The 19,676-nt window shown below is 45.4% G+C and overlaps 1 protein-coding gene and 1 long non-coding RNA gene across 6 annotated transcripts in view; one reads left to right on the top strand and one right to left on the bottom strand.

The window, feature by feature from the left end:
- The window catches only part of LOC311426372, a 265,382-nt gene that overhangs the window by 151,698 nt on the left and 94,008 nt on the right, over positions 1–19,676 (top strand). The gene's annotated exons all lie outside the window — the stretch shown is intronic.
- LOC311426291 (zinc finger protein 131-like) overlaps positions 16,146–19,676 on the bottom strand; it is a 29,009-nt gene continuing 25,478 nt past the window's right edge. For all 3 annotated transcript variants that reach the window (XM_084502592.1, XM_084502594.1, XM_084502593.1), the window contains one exon: positions 16,146–18,351. In XM_084502592.1, the coding sequence (XP_084358718.1) occupies positions 17,734–18,351 (618 nt within the window). In that variant the 3' untranslated portion in view covers positions 16,146–17,733. The remainder of the gene's footprint in view (positions 18,352–19,676) is intronic.

The raw sequence follows: 19,676 nt of genomic DNA, 5'->3' as shown, positions 1-19,676 counted from the left end.
TTTCCAGGCCCAAGATAGTGTTTCGGGCTGTGGCATGGTTTACAGGGTATGTTTCCAGCCACCCAGTAGTTGCTTCTACCATGGTGAGTATGTACCGTTTGCCTTGGCGAGTTTTTGGGAGTGGTCCGATATAGTCAATTTGCCAGGCCTCACCATATTGAAACCCTAACCATCTCCCCCTGTTCCAGGGAGATTTTACCTTCATGGCTTTCTTGATTGCAGCACAGGTCTCACACTCATGGGTAACCTGTGTGATGGCCTCAATGGCCAAGTCCACCCCTCGATCACGAGCCCATCTGTAAGTGGCATCTCTCCCCAGATGTCCTGATGTTTCATGGGCCCATCGAGCTACAAACAGCTCACCCTTACGTTCCCAGTCTAGGTCCACCTGAGCCACTTCAATTTTCGACGCTCGATCCACTTCTTTGTTGTTCTGATGTTCTTCAGTAGTGCGACTCTTGGGCATGTGGGCATCTACATGACGTACTTTAACATCCAGGTTTTCTACCCGGGCAGCAATATCTTGCCACGGGGTAGCAGCCCAGATAGGCTTACCTCTGCGCTGCCAGTTGCTCTCTTTCCATTGCTGCAGCCACCCCCACAGAGCATTTGCCACCATCCATGAGTCAGTATAAAGATACAATACTGGCCAATTTTCTCTTTCGGCGATATCTAGGGCTAGTTGTATGGCTTTTACTTCTGCATACTGACTCGACTCACCTTCCCCTTCCATGGCTTCCACAACTCGTCGTATGGGATTCCACACAGCAGCTTTCCTTTTCCGATGGCTCCCTATCACACGGCAGGATCCGTCAGTAAACAACGCATACTGCTTTCTGTCTTCTGGCAACTCATTGTATGGTGGTGCCTCTTCAGCACGGGTTACCTCTTCTGTTGGCACTCTGAAATCTCTGCCTTCCGGCCAGTCCATAATCTCTTCCAGGATTCCTGGGCGATTGGGTTTTCCCATTCGAGCCCGCTGTGTAATTAACGCTATCCACTTACTCCATGTAGCATCAGTTGCATGGTGTGTAGTGGGAATTTTCTCTTTGAACATCCAATGTAACACAGGTAGCCGCGGTGCCAAGAGGAGCTGTGCCTCTGTACCCACAACTTCTGAAGCAGCTCGAACACCCTCATATGCTGTGAGTATTTCCTTTTCAGTTGGGGTGTAATTGGCTTCTGATCCTCGATAGCCCCGACTCCAGAAGCCCAGAGGTCGACCTCGAGTTTCTTCTGGGGTTTTCTGCCAAAGGCTCCAGGTGAGCCCATGCTCCCCAGCTGCAGTGTACAGTATATTTTGCACAGCTGGTCCAGTACGGACAGGCCCAAGGGCTACTGCACGAGCTATTTCTTGTTTGATTTGTTCAAATGCCTGTTGTTGCTCAGGGCCCCACTCAAAATAGTTTCTCTTTCGAGTCACTCGATATAGAGGACTCACAAGCTGACTATAGCCTGGCACATGCATTCTCCAGAATCCCACGAGGCCTAGGAAAGCTTGCGTTTCCTTTTTGCTAGTTGGCGGAGACATTGCTGTTATTTTATTGATCACATCCATTGGAATATGGCGACGTCCATCCTGCCATTTTACCCCCAAGAACTGGATTTCCTGTGTAGGCCCCTTGACCTTGCTCTTTTTAATGGCAAAAACAGCTTTCAGGAGAATTTGGATTATTTTCTTCCCTTTCTCAAAAACTTCTTCTGCTGTGTTGCCCCACACGAGGATGTCGTCAATGTACTGAAGGTGCTCAGGAGCTCCCCCTTGCTCCAGTGCAGACTGGATCAGTCCATGGCAAATGGTAGGGCTGTGTTTCCACCCCTGGGGCAGCCGATTCCAGGTGTATTGGATGCCCCTCCAAGTGAAAGCAAACTGCGGCCTGCATGCTGCTGCTAAAGGGATGGAGAAAAATGCATTAGCAATATCAATTGTGGCATACCACTTGGCTGCCTTTGACTCTAGTTCGTACTGAAGTTCTAGCATGTCCGGCACTGCAGCACTCAGTGGTGGCGTGACTTCATTCAGGCCTCGATGGTCCACTGTTAGCCTCCACTCGCCATTAGACTTTCGTACTGGCCATATAGGACTATTAAAGGGTGAGCGAGTCTTGCTGATTACTCCCTGACTCTCCAGTCGGTGAACCAACTCATGGATGGGAATCAGGGAGTCTCGGTTGGTGCGATATTGCCGTCGGTGCACCGTTGTGGTAGCAATTGGTACCTGTTGTTCTTCAACCTTCAGCAATCCTACAACAGAAGGGTCTTCTGAAAGGCCAGGCAGGGTAGACAGCTGCCTAATCTTCTCTGTGCTCAAAGCATCAAAGCAGCTATGCCAAAAGCCCACCAGTATCCTTTTGGATCCTTGAAGTACCCTCTCTTGAGATAGTCTATGCCAAGGATGCACGGAGCCTCTGGGCCAGTCACAATGGGATGCTTTTGCCACTCATTCCCAGTTAGACTCACTTCAGCTTCCAGTACAGATAGTTGTTGGGATCCCCCTGTCACTCCAGAGATACAGGTGAGTTCTGTCCCTTGGTAGCCTGATGGCATTATGGTACATTGTGCGCCAGTGTCCACTAAAGCTTTGTATTCCTGTGGTTCTGATGTTCCAGGCCATCGGATCCACACAGTCCAATAAATCCGGTTATCCCTCTCCTCTACCTGGCCAGAGGCAGGGCCCCTCTAGTCCTGGCTGGAACGTCTGCCACTTAATTCTTGCAAATGCATAAATTCTGGCAAATGAGAGGTAGAGGTCCCTTCATCGTGGTCAAGAATAACATCAGCTCTTCTACTGCCTCTGGGGTACTGCCCAATAGAAACTGGAGCAGCATTTCTCTTAGGAGCCCCTCTTCTTGCTGCTGTATTTCCTTTCAGTTCACGTACCCGAGCAGCTAGGGTTGAAGTAGGTACACCATCCCATTTCCTCATATCTTCCCCATGGTCACGCAGATAAAACCACAAGGTGCCACGTGGTGTACGTCTTGGGTACTCTCTCTCTTGAGCAGGCGAATGCTGATTCTTAGTGGCTGAAGTATCACTCTGTCTAGATGAGGGGGAATATACTTTCTCCACAAGCTTGTCAAGTCCTTTAGACAATTTCTCCACAGCTGAGACACAGGACTGTAGCGGAGCAGAGAGATTGTCTTCATATTTTTGAAGTTGGCAGGAGACATCATACATTGTTGGTCCCATCCCCTCATCCCAGTGAATTGCTGCCAGGGTACTGGCATGTGCTAATGGTGCACTCCGCACAAATTTACGCCACATGGATGTTGTGCACTGGACTTCATCGGGGTCTTGAGGTGTCTGGGCATTGTCCAAATCACTATAAATCATCTCCCGCACAGCTAATTCCCGCAGATGTTGGAGACCTTTATCCACAGTGGTCCACTTGCCTATGTGATATACAATATCTTCCTTATGGGGATATCTTTCTTTGATAGCTGCCAGGAGTCGTCTCCAGAGGCTGAGGGCCTGTGCTCCTCTCCCGATTACTTTGTCGATTACCCTTTCTCTAGAGAGGGATCCCAGCTGCTTGGCTTCATTGCCTTCTAATTGTAGGCTACTGGCCCCAGCATCCCAGCATCAGAGCAGCCAAGTGAGGATGTGTTCACCTGGGCGTCGACCATAATCCTTTCGTATTTCTCGCATCTCACTCAGGGATAAGGATCGAGTGATTTCTGATTCCTTTATGATTTCCGTCTCGTCTTCCTGCTGTTTTTGTGACGGCTCTGCTTTAGAGGTGCCTGCCAATTCCCCTTCTCCCTCCTTCTTAGGAGAGCCTTCTTCCCTTACTAAACGAGCTGACCTCCGTTTCCATTGTTTTGACTTGACTATGGGGGCGACTGATACCATAGTTGGTTGGTCCTCTGGGTCAGCCACAGCATGTGTTACTTGGTCATCAGATTCAGAGACTTCCTCCCTCTCTTCAAGTTGCTGGATGATGTTAAACAGTGTTTGATAGGAATAAACCAGGACCCAGCACAATGCTGCAAGCTGTCGTTCTCCGGCATTATCAGGATCAGGACATACAACTCTCAAACATTCTACCAAGTTTTTAGGATTTAGCACTTGCTCAGGGGTGAAGTTCAAAACTATTGGAGGAGACACTCGTGACAGGTATCTGCTAACATCATCCCACACACCGTGCCACTCACCACGAGACTGTTTCGGGACAGATTCCCAAATAAGTTTTCTAAACAATCGACTAATCTTAGAGAGAAAATGAAACCTGTTATTCAGAATTAGAAATAGCAATACATGGGTTACAGATGGATCTTCAAAATATTCCCAAACTGTTGTAATTAGCCCACTGTGAAAGAAGGAAAAGGTACCATTCCTGATATTATTAATAAACTGGTGTCCAGATGAGAAAAGGAAGGCAGTGTAGTTCTGAATATTCTCTGAAAGATAGTTTCCATGGGACCCAAATGATAACAGCGCAGAGCCTGAATTCCAGAGTAAAACCAAGGTCAGTGCTTGGCAGCACAACGAATTAAAAAAAGTGAACACAGATTGTAGCACTTTGTCGGATCGGATATATAGGAGAAAGGAGAATATGACACGGATTGCATGACATATGAACAAAGCCATTATTATTAACAGGGCAAGGAACATGGTTACTAGCAAGCAAGTGTGTTAGTTGTATGCGTTTAATCAATTCTATTGTTATCTCAACCCTTCGAGCCCCACGTTGGGCGCCAAAAAGGACTGTGGTGGTTTTACCGTGCTGGGCAGCTAAACCCCACAACCGCTCTCTCACTCCCCCTCCTTTAGATAAGGAGGGGGAGAAGTAAAGCAAAGAACAACTCACGGGTTGAGATAAGGATAATTTAATTAAAGGGAAATAATTATAATAATTAAATAAAGACTACCATGAACTAAACAATTTAACTAAGGGGAAATAAAAGGGAAAGGGGAAAAAGGGAGGAAAACAAACAAACAAAATAAATGAAAGCTATATGGAAGTGCAGAGGAAAGAAATTACTCTCTACTTCCCACAAATGAGCGATGATTGACCACGTCCTTGAAGCAAGGCCTCAACGCACGCAGCCGGTGTTCGAGAGGAGGACCGACGTCTTCTCAACGAGAGCCCACCCCTCCCCTCTTCTTCCTGTTTCCACCTTTTATTGCTGAGTGTGACACCACATGGTATGGAATATCCCTTTGATTGGTTTAGGTCAGCTGCCCTAGTGATGTTTCTCTCCTCACTTTTTTGCCCACCCCCTAGGAGGGTTAGAGAAAGGCCCAATGCTGTGCCACTGCTGCTCAGCAGTAGACACAACACTGGTGTGATAACACTGCTGTTCCAGCTACAAGTACAGAGTACGGCACTGAATGGGCTGCTGCCGGGAAAGTTAACATTCCAGCCAGACCCAGTACAACCTCCACCCCTTATTCCATAACATTTGTGTCACACTCAGATCCCCATACTTTAGCATACAAGCATTCTCATCATTATCCCTTGTCCTTTAACAGGACAAGGATTTAACAGGACAGGATTAATAGGCAGATGTATCTTTTCATTCCATAGGTCTTTCTTGGAAAATGTTCATAAGAACTGTTGATGATTAGGTCTTCATCTGCCAAAGTGGCCACTCAAGGCAGGCGGAGTTGGATGTCTGGACACCAGCACCAGCTTAGTTCAAGTCCTTGTTGCACTGCCCGGCTCCTTGCAAAGTTGACCTGTCGTTGATCCTACAGCATCTTCCTACAACATATAACTTAGATTATAGATTAGTTTTCTCTCAATGTCAAATCTCCTTGAGGCACACACTTGATATCCCCATTCTTTTGCATGACCCACCAGGTATACCCTGGTCCTTGGGCAAAGACAATCCCACGAGTGGGTTTGCCTTTTCCCGAGGCAGGAGCAACCCACACTGCCTTCCCCATCCACCTTCCTATATGCACTACGGGAACCTTAGCTCCTTTCACAGTGTGTAGGGGTTTTGTTTCGGCAGGACCAGCACGGCTGTCAGACCCCCTATTGTTAACTAGCCAAGTGGCTTCTGGTAGATTTGTGTCCCATTGTTTCCACGTCCCAGCACCTAATGCTCGTAACATAGTCTTTAACAGTCCATTGTACCTCTCAACCTTCCCAGAGGCTTGTGGGTGGTAAGGGATGTGGTACACCCACTCAATACCATGCCTCTTTGCCCAGGAGGTAACAAGATTGTTTCGGAAATGACTCCCATTGTCAGACTCAATTCTCTCTGGTGTACCATGACGCCACAATACTTGTCTTTCCAGGCCCAAGATAGTGTTTCGGGCTGTGGCATGGTTTACAGGGTATGTTTCCAGCCACCCAGTAGTTGCTTCTACCATGGTGAGTATGTACCGTTTGCCTTGGCGAGTTTTTGGGAGTGGTCCGATATAGTCAATTTGCCAGGCCTCACCATATTGAAACCCTAACCATCTCCCCCTGTTCCAGGGAGATTTTACCTTCATGGCTTTCTTGATTGCAGCACAGGTCTCACACTCATGGGTAACCTGTGTGATGGCCTCAATGGCCAAGTCCACCCCTCGATCACGAGCCCATCTGTAAGTGGCATCTCTCCCCAGATGTCCTGATGTTTCATGGGCCCATCGAGCTACAAACAGCTCACCCTTACGTTCCCAGTCTAGGTCCACCTGAGCCACTTCAATTTTCGACGCTCGATCCACTTCTTTGTTGTTCTGATGTTCTTCAGTAGTGCGACTCTTGGGCATGTGGGCATCTACATGACGTACTTTAACATCCAGGTTTTCTACCCGGGCAGCAATATCTTGCCACGGGGTAGCAGCCCAGATAGGCTTACCTCTGCGCTGCCAGTTGCTCTCTTTCCATTGCTGCAGCCACCCCCACAGAGCATTTGCCACCATCCATGAGTCAGTATAAAGATACAATACTGGCCAATTTTCTCTTTCGGCGATATCTAGGGCTAGTTGTATGGCTTTTACTTCTGCATACTGACTCGACTCACCTTCCCCTTCCATGGCTTCCACAACTCGTCGTATGGGATTCCACACAGCAGCTTTCCTTTTCCGATGGCTCCCTATCACACGGCAGGATCCGTCAGTAAACAACGCATACTGCTTTCTGTCTTCTGGCAACTCATTGTATGGTGGTGCCTCTTCAGCACGGGTTACCTCTTCTGTTGGCACTCTGAAATCTCTGCCTTCCGGCCAGTCCATAATCTCTTCCAGGATTCCTGGGCGATTGGGTTTTCCCATTCGAGCCCGCTGTGTAATTAACGCTATCCACTTACTCCATGTAGCATCAGTTGCATGGTGTGTAGTGGGAATTTTCTCTTTGAACATCCAATGTAACACAGGTAGCCGCGGTGCCAAGAGGAGCTGTGCCTCTGTACCCACAACTTCTGAAGCAGCTCGAACACCCTCATATGCTGTGAGTATTTCCTTTTCAGTTGGGGTGTAATTGGCTTCTGATCCTCGATAGCCCCGACTCCAGAAGCCCAGAGGTCGACCTCGAGTTTCTTCTGGGGTTTTCTGCCAAAGGCTCCAGGTGAGCCCATGCTCCCCAGCTGCAGTGTACAGTATATTTTGCACAGCTGGTCCAGTACGGACAGGCCCAAGGGCTACTGCACGAGCTATTTCTTGTTTGATTTGTTCAAATGCCTGTTGTTGCTCAGGGCCCCACTCAAAATAGTTTCTCTTTCGAGTCACTCGATATAGAGGACTCACAAGCTGACTATAGCCTGGCACATGCATTCTCCAGAATCCCACGAGGCCTAGGAAAGCTTGCGTTTCCTTTTTGCTAGTTGGCGGAGACATTGCTGTTATTTTATTGATCACATCCATTGGAATATGGCGACGTCCATCCTGCCATTTTACCCCCAAGAACTGGATTTCCTGTGTAGGCCCCTTGACCTTGCTCTTTTTAATGGCAAAAACAGCTTTCAGGAGAATTTGGATTATTTTCTTCCCTTTCTCAAAAACTTCTTCTGCTGTGTTGCCCCACACGAGGATGTCGTCAATGTACTGAAGGTGCTCAGGAGCTCCCCCTTGCTCCAGTGCAGACTGGATCAGTCCATGGCAAATGGTAGGGCTGTGTTTCCACCCCTGGGGCAGCCGATTCCAGGTGTATTGGATGCCCCTCCAAGTGAAAGCAAACTGCGGCCTGCATGCTGCTGCTAAAGGGATGGAGAAAAATGCATTAGCAATATCAATTGTGGCATACCACTTGGCTGCCTTTGACTCTAGTTCGTACTGAAGTTCTAGCATGTCCGGCACTGCAGCACTCAGTGGTGGCGTGACTTCATTCAGGCCTCGATGGTCCACTGTTAGCCTCCACTCGCCATTAGACTTTCGTACTGGCCATATAGGACTATTAAAGGGTGAGCGAGTCTTGCTGATTACTCCCTGACTCTCCAGTCGGTGAACCAACTCATGGATGGGAATCAGGGAGTCTCGGTTGGTGCGATATTGCCGTCGGTGCACCGTTGTGGTAGCAATTGGTACCTGTTGTTCTTCAACCTTCAGCAATCCTACAACAGAAGGGTCTTCTGAAAGGCCAGGCAGGGTAGACAGCTGCCTAATCTTCTCTGTGCTCAAAGCATCAAAGCAGCTATGCCAAAAGCCCACCAGTATCCTTTTGGATCCTTGAAGTACCCTCTCTTGAGATAGTCTATGCCAAGGATGCACGGAGCCTCTGGGCCAGTCACAATGGGATGCTTTTGCCACTCATTCCCAGTTAGACTCACTTCAGCTTCCAGTACAGATAGTTGTTGGGATCCCCCTGTCACTCCAGAGATACAGGTGAGTTCTGTCCCTTGGTAGCCTGATGGCATTATGGTACATTGTGCGCCAGTGTCCACTAAAGCTTTGTATTCCTGTGGTTCTGATGTTCCAGGCCATCGGATCCACACAGTCCAATAAATCCGGTTATCCCTCTCCTCTACCTGGCCAGAGGCAGGGCCCCTCTAGTCCTGGCTGGAACGTCTGCCACTTAATTCTTGCAAATGCATAAATTCTGGCAAATGAGAGGTAGAGGTCCCTTCATCGTGGTCAAGAATAACATCAGCTCTTCTACTGCCTCTGGGGTACTGCCCAATAGAAACTGGAGCAGCATTTCTCTTAGGAGCCCCTCTTCTTGCTGCTGTATTTCCTTTCAGTTCACGTACCCGAGCAGCTAGGGTTGAAGTAGGTACACCATCCCATTTCCTCATATCTTCCCCATGGTCACGCAGATAAAACCACAAGGTGCCACGTGGTGTACGTCTTGGGTACTCTCTCTCTTGAGCAGGCGAATGCTGATTCTTAGTGGCTGAAGTATCACTCTGTCTAGATGAGGGGGAATATACTTTCTCCACAAGCTTGTCAAGTCCTTTAGACAATTTCTCCACAGCTGAGACACAGGACTGTAGCGGAGCAGAGAGATTGTCTTCATATTTTTGAAGTTGGCAGGAGACATCATACATTGTTGGTCCCATCCCCTCATCCCAGTGAATTGCTGCCAGGGTACTGGCATGTGCTAATGGTGCACTCCGCACAAATTTACGCCACATGGATGTTGTGCACTGGACTTCATCGGGGTCTTGAGGTGTCTGGGCATTGTCCAAATCACTATAAATCATCTCCCGCACAGCTAATTCCCGCAGATGTTGGAGACCTTTATCCACAGTGGTCCACTTGCCTATGTGATATACAATATCTTCCTTATGGGGATATCTTTCTTTGATAGCTGCCAGGAGTCGTCTCCAGAGGCTGAGGGCCTGTGCTCCTCTCCCGATTACTTTGTCGATTACCCTTTCTCTAGAGAGGGATCCCAGCTGCTTGGCTTCATTGCCTTCTAATTGTAGGCTACTGGCCCCAGCATCCCAGCATCAGAGCAGCCAAGTGAGGATGTGTTCACCTGGGCGTCGACCATAATCCTTTCGTATTTCTCGCATCTCACTCAGGGATAAGGATCGAGTGATTTCTGATTCCTTTATGATTTCCGTCTCGTCTTCCTGCTGTTTTTGTGACGGCTCTGCTTTAGAGGTGCCTGCCAATTCCCCTTCTCCCTCCTTCTTAGGAGAGCCTTCTTCCCTTACTAAACGAGCTGACCTCCGTTTCCATTGTTTTGACTTGACTATGGGGGCGACTGATACCATAGTTGGTTGGTCCTCTGGGTCAGCCACAGCATGTGTTACTTGGTCATCAGATTCAGAGACTTCCTCCCTCTCTTCAAGTTGCTGGATGATGTTAAACAGTGTTTGATAGGAATAAACCAGGACCCAGCACAATGCTGCAAGCTGTCGTTCTCCGGCATTATCAGGATCAGGACATACAACTCTCAAACATTCTACCAAGTTTTTAGGATTTAGCACTTGCTCAGGGGTGAAGTTCAAAACTATTGGAGGAGACACTCGTGACAGGTATCTGCTAACATCATCCCACACACCGTGCCACTCACCACGAGACTGTTTCGGGACAGATTCCCAAATAAGTTTTCTAAACAATCGACTAATCTTAGAGAGAAAATGAAACCTGTTATTCAGAATTAGAAATAGCAATACATGGGTTACAGATGGATCTTCAAAATATTCCCAAACTGTTGTAATTAGCCCACTGTGAAAGAAGGAAAAGGTACCATTCCTGATATTATTAATAAACTGGTGTCCAGATGAGAAAAGGAAGGCAGTGTAGTTCTGAATATTCTCTGAAAGATAGTTTCCATGGGACCCAAATGATAACAGCGCAGAGCCTGAATTCCAGAGTAAAACCAAGGTCAGTGCTTGGCAGCACAACGAATTAAAAAAAGTGAACACAGATTGTAGCACTTTGTCGGATCGGATATATAGGAGAAAGGAGAATATGACACGAATTGCATGACATATGAACAAAGCCATTATTATTAACAGGGCAAGGAACATGGTTACTAGCAAGCAAGTGTGTTAGTTGTATGCGTTTAATCAATTCTATTGTTATCTCAACCCTTCGAGCCCCACGTTGGGCGCCAAAAAGGACTGTGGTGGTTTTACCGTGCTGAGCAGTTAAACCCCACAACCGCTCTCTCACTCCCCCTCCTTTAGATAAGGAGGGGGAGAAGTAAAGCAAAGAACAACTCACGGGTTGAGATAAGGATAATTTAATTAAAGGGAAATAATTATAATAATTAAATAAAGACTACCATGAACTAAACAATTTAACTAAGGGGAAATAAAAGGGAAAGGGGAAAAAGGGAGGAAAACAAACAAACAAAATAAATGAAAGCTATATGGAAGTGCAGAGGAAAGAAATTACTCTCTACTTCCCACAAATGAGCGATGATTGACCACGTCCTTGAAGCAAGGCCTCAACGCACGCAGCCGGTGTTCGAGAGGAGGACCGACGTCTTCTCAACGAGAGCCCACCCCTCCCCTCTTCTTCCTGTTTCCACCTTTTATTGCTGAGTGTGACACCACATGGTATGGAATATCCCTTTGATTGGTTTAGGTCAGCTGCCCTAGTGATGTTTCTCTCCTCACTTTTTTGCCCACCCCCTAGGAGGGTTAGAGAAAGGCCCAATGCTGTGCCACTGCTGCTCAGCAGTAGACACAACACTGGTGTGATAACACTGCTGTTCCAGCTACAAGTACAGAGTACGGCACTGAATGGGCTGCTGCCGGGAAAGTTAACATTCCAGCCAGACCCAGTACAGTGCGCCAGGAGTCTCTGCTCCACCAAGACGCACACCAGTTACATCAAGCAGCTGTTTTTTATGCTCCTAAGCTAATACATATTCATTACTACTTCTAAAAAAAACAGGGTTATTATAATTAGTTTCCGGAATCCAAACCCTCCTACTGGAGCATGCGTATCAGTCTCTGGTTGTCTCTCTGGGGGTCTCTGGGGGTCTCTCGTGCTGAAGGCTCATAGTCTTCCTCCCTCTTGTCCTTCTCCTTTGTCCAACTTGGCTCTATGTCAGAGACTTGTGCAACGTCCCCTGCAAGCTTTGTCTTTTAGTTGTTCTTCAGCTCTCCCCATCTCCTTAATCTCCTGGCCAGATATCAGAGACTTGCATAGTGTCCCATGCAATAGTCATAATAGTTAGCAGTTATTCTGAAACCCCCCAGATATCAGAGACTTCAAGGAAAAGCCTACAAATACAAGCTCTCTATTGACACGACTTGCTAAAACATTCCTTTGCAAGATACAAGAACTATATACATTAACCACTCTGTTTTTCTTAGACTTGTGCTTATACAAGGGTATGTAAGACAGAAGGTCACATTCATCATACCATGCGGCCCTAGCATTGTTCCATACTGACACGAATCAGATAAACATATCTCACACCTCCCTCGACACGTCTAGGCACATTTTGAATGCCTCCAGAGAAGGAGACAACCCACAACCCCCCTGGGAAGCCTGTTCCAGTGTTCTGTCACCCTCACTGTAAAAAAGTTTTGTCTCATATTTAAGTGAAACGTCCTATGTTTCACCTTGCACCCATTGCGCCTTGTCCTATCATTAGATGTCACTGAGAAGAGCTTGGCTCCATCCTCCTGACACTCACCCTTTACATATTTATAAACATTAATAAGGTCACCCGTCAATCTTCTCCAAGCTAAAAAAGACCCAGATCCCTCAAGCCTTTCCTCGTAAGAGATGCTCCACTCCCTTAATCATCCTTATGGCTCTGAGATGGACTCTCTCAAGCAGTTCCCTGTCCTTCTTGAACTGAGGGGCCCAGAACTGGATGCAATATTCCAGATGTGGTCTCACCAGGGCAGAGTAGAGGGGGGGGGAACCTCTCTCGACCTACTAAACACACCCCTTCTGATACACCCCAGGATGCCATTGGCCTTCTTGGCCACAAGGGCACAGTGCTGGCTCACGGTCACCCAGCTGTCCACCAGGACTCCCAGGTCCCTCTCCACTGCTCTCCAGCAGGGCAGTCCCCAACTTATACTGATGTCTGGGGTTGTTCTTGCCCAGATGCAGGTCTCTACACTTGCCCTTGGTATATTTCATTAAGTTTCTCCCTGCACAATTCTCCAACCTGTCGAGGTCCCGCTGGATGGCAGCACAGCCTTCCAGCATGTCATCCACTCCTCCCAGTTTAGTGTCGTCAGCGAACTTGCTGATGATGCACTCCATTCCCTCATCCAAGTCACTGATGAATGTATTGACCAACACCGGTCCCAGTACTGACCCTTGAGGGACTCCACTAGATACAGGACTCCAACTCCACTCCATCCCATTAACCACAACCCTCTGGCTTCTTCTCTTCAGCCAGTTTACAGTCCACCTCACTACCCAATCGTCCAGACTGCACTTCCCCAGTTTAGCTGCAAGGATGCGGTGGGAGATGGTGTCAGAGGCTTTAAAGTAGCATTTTTATTCTCAATTGCAATGGTGGGCATCCTGCAAGCAGAAGCACAGAGCAGAAGTGTATTATAACCTTATATCCCCTATTACCAATGCTTGATTCCTCCAATTTCCTCATTGGCTGAGTACTACAGGTTCACAACCTATTCAATACTTATTACTATACCGTATATGTACAATTATATTTGACCAACCATTAATTTCTCCTTTACATTTTTTTCCTTCTTCTCTCGTGACTAGAGAGACCGTGATTTTTGTTTTTACTGATTTGACATTGCTTGTCTTGTTTTTCTTAGCTATCCTCCTTATTTTGGGACAGTGGGACCTTCCTCTTATGTGCTTAACATACTCCCCACTGTTATGCCTGCACAATCACTTTTGAACGTGCAAGGTTATTGGAGTTTTCCACTGCAAAAACACAACGTAATTCTCACAATTTGAGCTGGTGAATCAGAAAAAGGTTCCATTGTCTGTGAGAACTGCCTGAGCTGACAACTGGTTGACAAAAACAATTGCTACAAAAAAAGTGTAGCTCCAAAGTTACAAAATATTTGTACATATAGCAGCAAACACAACTCTAAGAACAAAGCTGTTAGCAACAACAAAGTTCCAACTGCATATTACATTTTCATATGATAGTCCCTGTTGAGGAGATGCTTCAATCCTTAAAAATAAGCAACCAAATTAAACATCTATTATAAATGTAATATAAAAAATCATTTGATATAATAATCAATTACAGAATCTCTGTGACAGTACCATATCCCGCACCATTAGCTAGGTAAAAGTTCTACTGCAGATTCACAAACAAAAGCAGAGGCTGCAAGATCCTCCTCTAGTGACTGTTTTGCACAAGAATGACATCTGATTTCATCCTCATAAGTCTGCAGATTAAACTTTCTTTAGCTCAAGGAAACTGTTTTCCAAAAAAGCAACCAATCATTTCTTATATTGTCTGAATAATTCAGCAGCTCTCAAACTGTTGATCAGCTCCCTTTCCCTTCCTTGCCCTACTTTCAGAAATAGTTTTTGGCTTTTCATGAGTATCACATATAAATCCTGAAGTCTACCCGTAACCTCAGTCTGAATTTAATGCTCACATTTTATAACAAAACACATTTCTGCCTCATTAAAAAAGGGACTTTTCAGAGTCCAGTGCTTGGCTGTTTCAAAGCCCTGCCAAGGTCTTTCACTGAGACAGTTTCACAAAGTTGAACATATTTAATAAGGTGACAGATATAACAGATTTGGAATTGCTGTTGATAAACACACTTACTGCAATAGCACTGATATATGATAATAGTGCTAGCAGAATACTATCCCAGGTATTTCTCACCAAATGGTGAAGGCACAGAGCTTACCAAGACGTCCCTGTTTTGGTGGAGGAGAAAGGGCACAGCCTCTTTTAGTTTTCCAATTTCTTCTTTCTCCCCCCCAGCTCTTTTTTTTTTTTTTTCCTCACTAAATTCATCTTCTCTTTCTACTTCTCTTTTTTTTTTTTTTTTCTTTCTTCTTCCCCTATTTTTAACACTGACTCCTAACAGTCTTTTATATCCTAACCTTATCTGCTCCCTCCCTGGGGTGACATTTTGCATGATTCGGATGAAGAGTTGAGTACTATAGTTGCATATGTTTAGCATCTACTTCTTTAAGCTCATTATCATATTCAGGGGTGCGAACTTAATATTCATTTTACACATAACGTAGCAAAAGGTTTCACTTGGGCACCGTGTATTCTCAAGATTCTGTTCTGCCTCCAAAACAGGGCTGTCCCACCAACACAAGACTCATAGCAATCTTAAGGACTTCCATCCACAAAGTTTGTATAAGAGATAAACGAGAACAAGCTGTTCAACTCCCCTTTGCCCAAAGCTGGTGCTCATCAGTCACACTAACAAGTCTATTCTCCACAACCTCACGTGTTTCTGTTCATTCCGTCTTTTCCATTTCTCACTGCCTAAACCCCATTGCTTTATCTGATTAGTTTCATTCTGCATAAATTCAACTATTGACTCTATACGCCAAGACATACTGCAGACTGCAAGCATCAAGTGCTGCTGTATGCTGCCCTGTTGCAAGCAATAGAACAATACAGGTCTCTGAGGATCAACAGTATATACGTATTTATAGGGAAGAACACCTATGGTGCTAGGTAGTTTGGAGAGGTCTGTGTGTCTATACAGACGTTTGGGGTAGAAAGACCGTAGCAAAGAGACCACTACAGAGAGCAGCCACAACTTCTGATTCCCAAAAACTCTCTCCCCCCCCCCCGCCAGTATCAGTTGCAGCATGGAGACATGGGGGCTTCCACTGGACTGAACATGAGGTAGGATCAATTTGGGCTTCAGACATTTGGGAAGGGAATTATAGGTAGGGAATTTGGATTTGCAAAGGGAAAAACTTTCCAGTGGAGTTATTGCTTGAAGAAAGCCTTTCACCCTGTCCCTAAGGCCTTCCCCCATGTTGAACCCAAACCCTTAACTCAGCATAGCCTCCACTCACACAGACAGGCACTGAAAGGCAAACTCTGCCTTGCTCAACACCTGGGAAAGGAACTCTATGGGTACAAATCACAGTTAGGATCTGAGACTGCTTTTATCCTGTGTAGAGGAGGAGCAATACAGTCAGCATCCTTCTCCTTTCTCCAGTGAAGGCAGAGATAATATGTTCCCTGCATGTTATCAAAAACTGGGCTTCTTATCAAAAGCCAACTATAAATACAATTACCAACTTTCACTTGCATGATTAACATTGGGCCACATTCTTCCCTTAGCACAGAATTACATCACATACTACTTGAATCTCGGGAAACACAACACGTCATTAAAAAAGAATGCAAGTTACATTAATCACATTGTTAAAAATTTTAATTGAGATCCATGTTTGTTTTGCAACAATTTCTCAAAGGGTAAGATGAAACACAAGAATTGTTTTGAATGAGACTAAACAGAAGCACAGATTTGAGGAAATATTTATACCTTAGGAGAAGACTGAATAGAAAAGCTTGATTTTAACTAAGATCTACAGGATTACTAAGTGCATTAGGGAACTTCCTTGCAAGAATTCCTCCCTTCAGTTAAGGCTTTGAAAAGAAAGTTTTTCATAAGTATGGAATGACTCTAATCTCAAGGTAATAATTGAGAATTAGAAGTCCTTAGCATGGCTGAACACAGAGCCAGACCAATATTTTCTAAACAAACTTCACAGTAATGAACTATTTATCTCGTTAAAATGAGATTGACTCTTAACACTGGGATCTGGCACTGTAATTGCCAGTCACTCATTTGTTCCTAGTTTATTGGATGAAGCAAATAATGAACATTTCATGGTTGGCATTGCCTTATTGTCTAATATCGATTAAAATATTTACTCCTACTTTTAATCCACAGTTTAGCACTCATACTTTTACTTCTATTTTTAGCGTGTCATCTTTTTTGTCAAGTGTCAGAATTTAATTTCAAAAAAACAGGAACCTGATACCATAGAAATGAGTCTTCTCAATTTGTTTAAACACATTCATTTTCAAAAATGAAGATTTATAAAAGAGTATGCTGATAGCTTTCTTCCAGCTCATGTTTAGCACAGATTCTACTGAGCTTTTCCTATTTTAATGTGTTCCTTTTAGAATGTCCTATTACCTCTATATGGAATGTTTCCTCCCTCAACCTTCCTCATTCTAAATTTAATGCAAAAAAAAAATCAGTAGTTGACAATTAACTTTAAGCAAAAATATAAAGCATTATAACATTACTTACATTGCCTTTTACTGAACTAGGTTCTTGAACACACTAGGACCTTTGTGGAAATTTAACCAGTCAGTGTTGAAAAGGCACAGGATTTTTGTGCTCCGAGACCTCCAGCAAAAATGTTTTTCTCCCATACTGAAAGTTCAGAAGTTCCAGCTTGATATAAAGCTTCTCAGATTAAAGAAATGCAGGGACTGCTGTTAGATACAACACTGCAGTTGGATGGCAAACAGCCTGCCCAGAAAACTCACAGGTACTCCATTGGTCATTTATATTAGAACCCACCAGATTTTACTAATTCTTCTGCCACAGACACTCTGCAAATCTGTAACAAGAGTTTGCTTCTATGGCAAGAAGAAAAGAGGTTACTCTTACATATACCCAAGGATGGTATAACAATGATTTGTGAGGATTATCAAAATCTTCACAAAGCTGTCCATCTCTACGGTAGTTTGCTCTGTGTTATTACATAAGTGAGTTATTTTTCACATATGAGAGAAATTTAGTTGTACACAAAGAAAACTAACTTTGGTCCACTTGTCCGTATTTCTAAGGAAATAACATCGGAAAGATGACCACTGATGGTTCAAAAGCCAATGTAAAAGTTAACAAATATAATTTGGCATTTCATTTGTAAACCTGCACAGTGTGGTTGATTGTCCTAGTCATCCACCTTTTCATTCAGTGTCCACTAATTGTCTTCAGCTTGTTCATGATCTTCCTTATCTACATCATCTATGTGACTGGGTTTCCTTTTTTCTGCTTCTCCTTGATCAACACTTTCATATTCTACTTGTTCAAGGTTTGTTCCATCTATAAGTTCTGCCCGTACTTCTTCCATCTGTATTTGATTTACATGCTCAACATGCAACTCCTCCGCATGAACTTCAGCACCTTGTTCAGTCTGAATGTGCTCAACTTCCAAGTAACTAATTTGCACCTGTTCTTGCAGTTCATCCATCTGCATGCCTTTCACTCGATTGTCCTGTATGAGATCCTGGTGCATCTGTTCCACAGTTACCTGTGCAGGATCCACTTGTACCTGAATTACTGGTAGGACGTGGACTTGTTCCACCTGTTCTATTATAGTCATTGATGTTACTGGTTCAATGTCCACAGCTTCCACTGGAAGAACCTCTTCTGTCACTAGTTGTTCTGAAATATCATGCATGTCTTTGAGATGCCTTCTAAGCTCACTGCCTTGCATAAACCACAAATCACATAAGGTACAGTGGTTGGGTTTGTCACCAGTGTGTGTTACCAAGTGATCTTTAAATTGATCCCAACTGCTAAACACGCTGTTACAAACCTGAAACAAAAGATACATTATGTTAAACAGTGCCAACAGAAACATGACAAAGCATAGTGTCTATTTAAGACCACGGCTTCACATAGTGTAGCTTCTTGCTACTTAAATTAAAAACAAAACAAACCACCAACAACAAAACAAACATGTTAGAGGTAAAAGCTCAGAAGTCAGCGCAGTGTCCTGCACTTGGATTGGGGCAATCCTAAACATGAATACAGGCTGGGTGATGAGTAGATAGAGAGCAGCCCTGTGGGAACTTGGGGACGTTGATGGATGAAAAACTCAACATGAGCTGGTAACGTGGGCTTGCAGCCCAGAAAGTCAACCATATCCTGGGTTGCATCAAAACAAGCAACTCGGCCAGGCACGCACAGGCCAAACGGTTCCTACAATGCACTGAAGACAATTTTCTGATGCTGGTGGTGGAGGAGCCGACGGGGAGGGGGGTGCTCCTGGACCTTGTCCTTACCAACGGGGATGGGCTTGTTAGGGATGTGAAGGTCAGGGGCAGCCTGGGATACAGTGACTATGAGGTGGTGGAGTTCAAGACGGAACTTGGTGGAAGAAGTAAGGCTAAAAACAGGATTGCAGCCCTGGACTTTTGGAGAGCCAACTTTGACCTCTTCCGGGACCTGCTTGGGAGTATCTCATGGGCTAGGTTGCTAGAAGGCAAGGGTGCATGTGAGAGCTGGGCAGTACTTAAACAGCATTTCTTCCAAGCTCAGGATCGGTGCATCACTAAGAGTAGGAAATCGGGGAAGGGGGGCAGGAAACCCGCATGGATGACCAAGGAGCTCATAAATAAGATCAAAAGGAAGAGGATGGTCTATGAAATGTGGAAAAAGGGCCTGTCCTCTTGGGAGGAGTATAGAAGTGTTGTCAGGGCCTGCAGGGATGCGACAAGGAAGGCTAAAGCCCACCTAGAGATGAGGCTTGCAAAAGAGATAAAAGATAATAATAAGGTTTTTTTTTTTTTTTTTTTTTTTAAGTATGTAAACAGTAAAAGGAAGACTAGGGATAATGTGGGTCCCCTGCTGAACGAGGGGGGTGTCCTGGTAATGGGAGATACTGAGAAGGCGGAGATACTAAATGCCTTCTTTGCTTCAGTCTTTGCTTCAAGGACTCCCCCCCCTCCCACCCTGGGACTCCTGGACCCTGGAGGGAGGAGAAAGAGTCTGGGAAATGGAGGTCTCCCCCGTGGTTGATGAGGGAGTGGTTCGGGAGCATCTGAGTGGGCTCAACGCACACAAATCCATGGGTCCCGAAGGGATGCATCCACGTGTGCTGAGGGAGTTGGCAGAGGTGATCGCCGAACCGCTCTCTAT

Source organism: Aythya ferina (genome assembly GCF_964211825.1).
Source record: "Aythya ferina genome assembly, chromosome: W".
Taxonomy (NCBI): Eukaryota; Metazoa; Chordata; class Aves; order Anseriformes; family Anatidae; genus Aythya; species Aythya ferina.
This window is presented reverse-complemented; position numbering and strand designations above follow the sequence as displayed.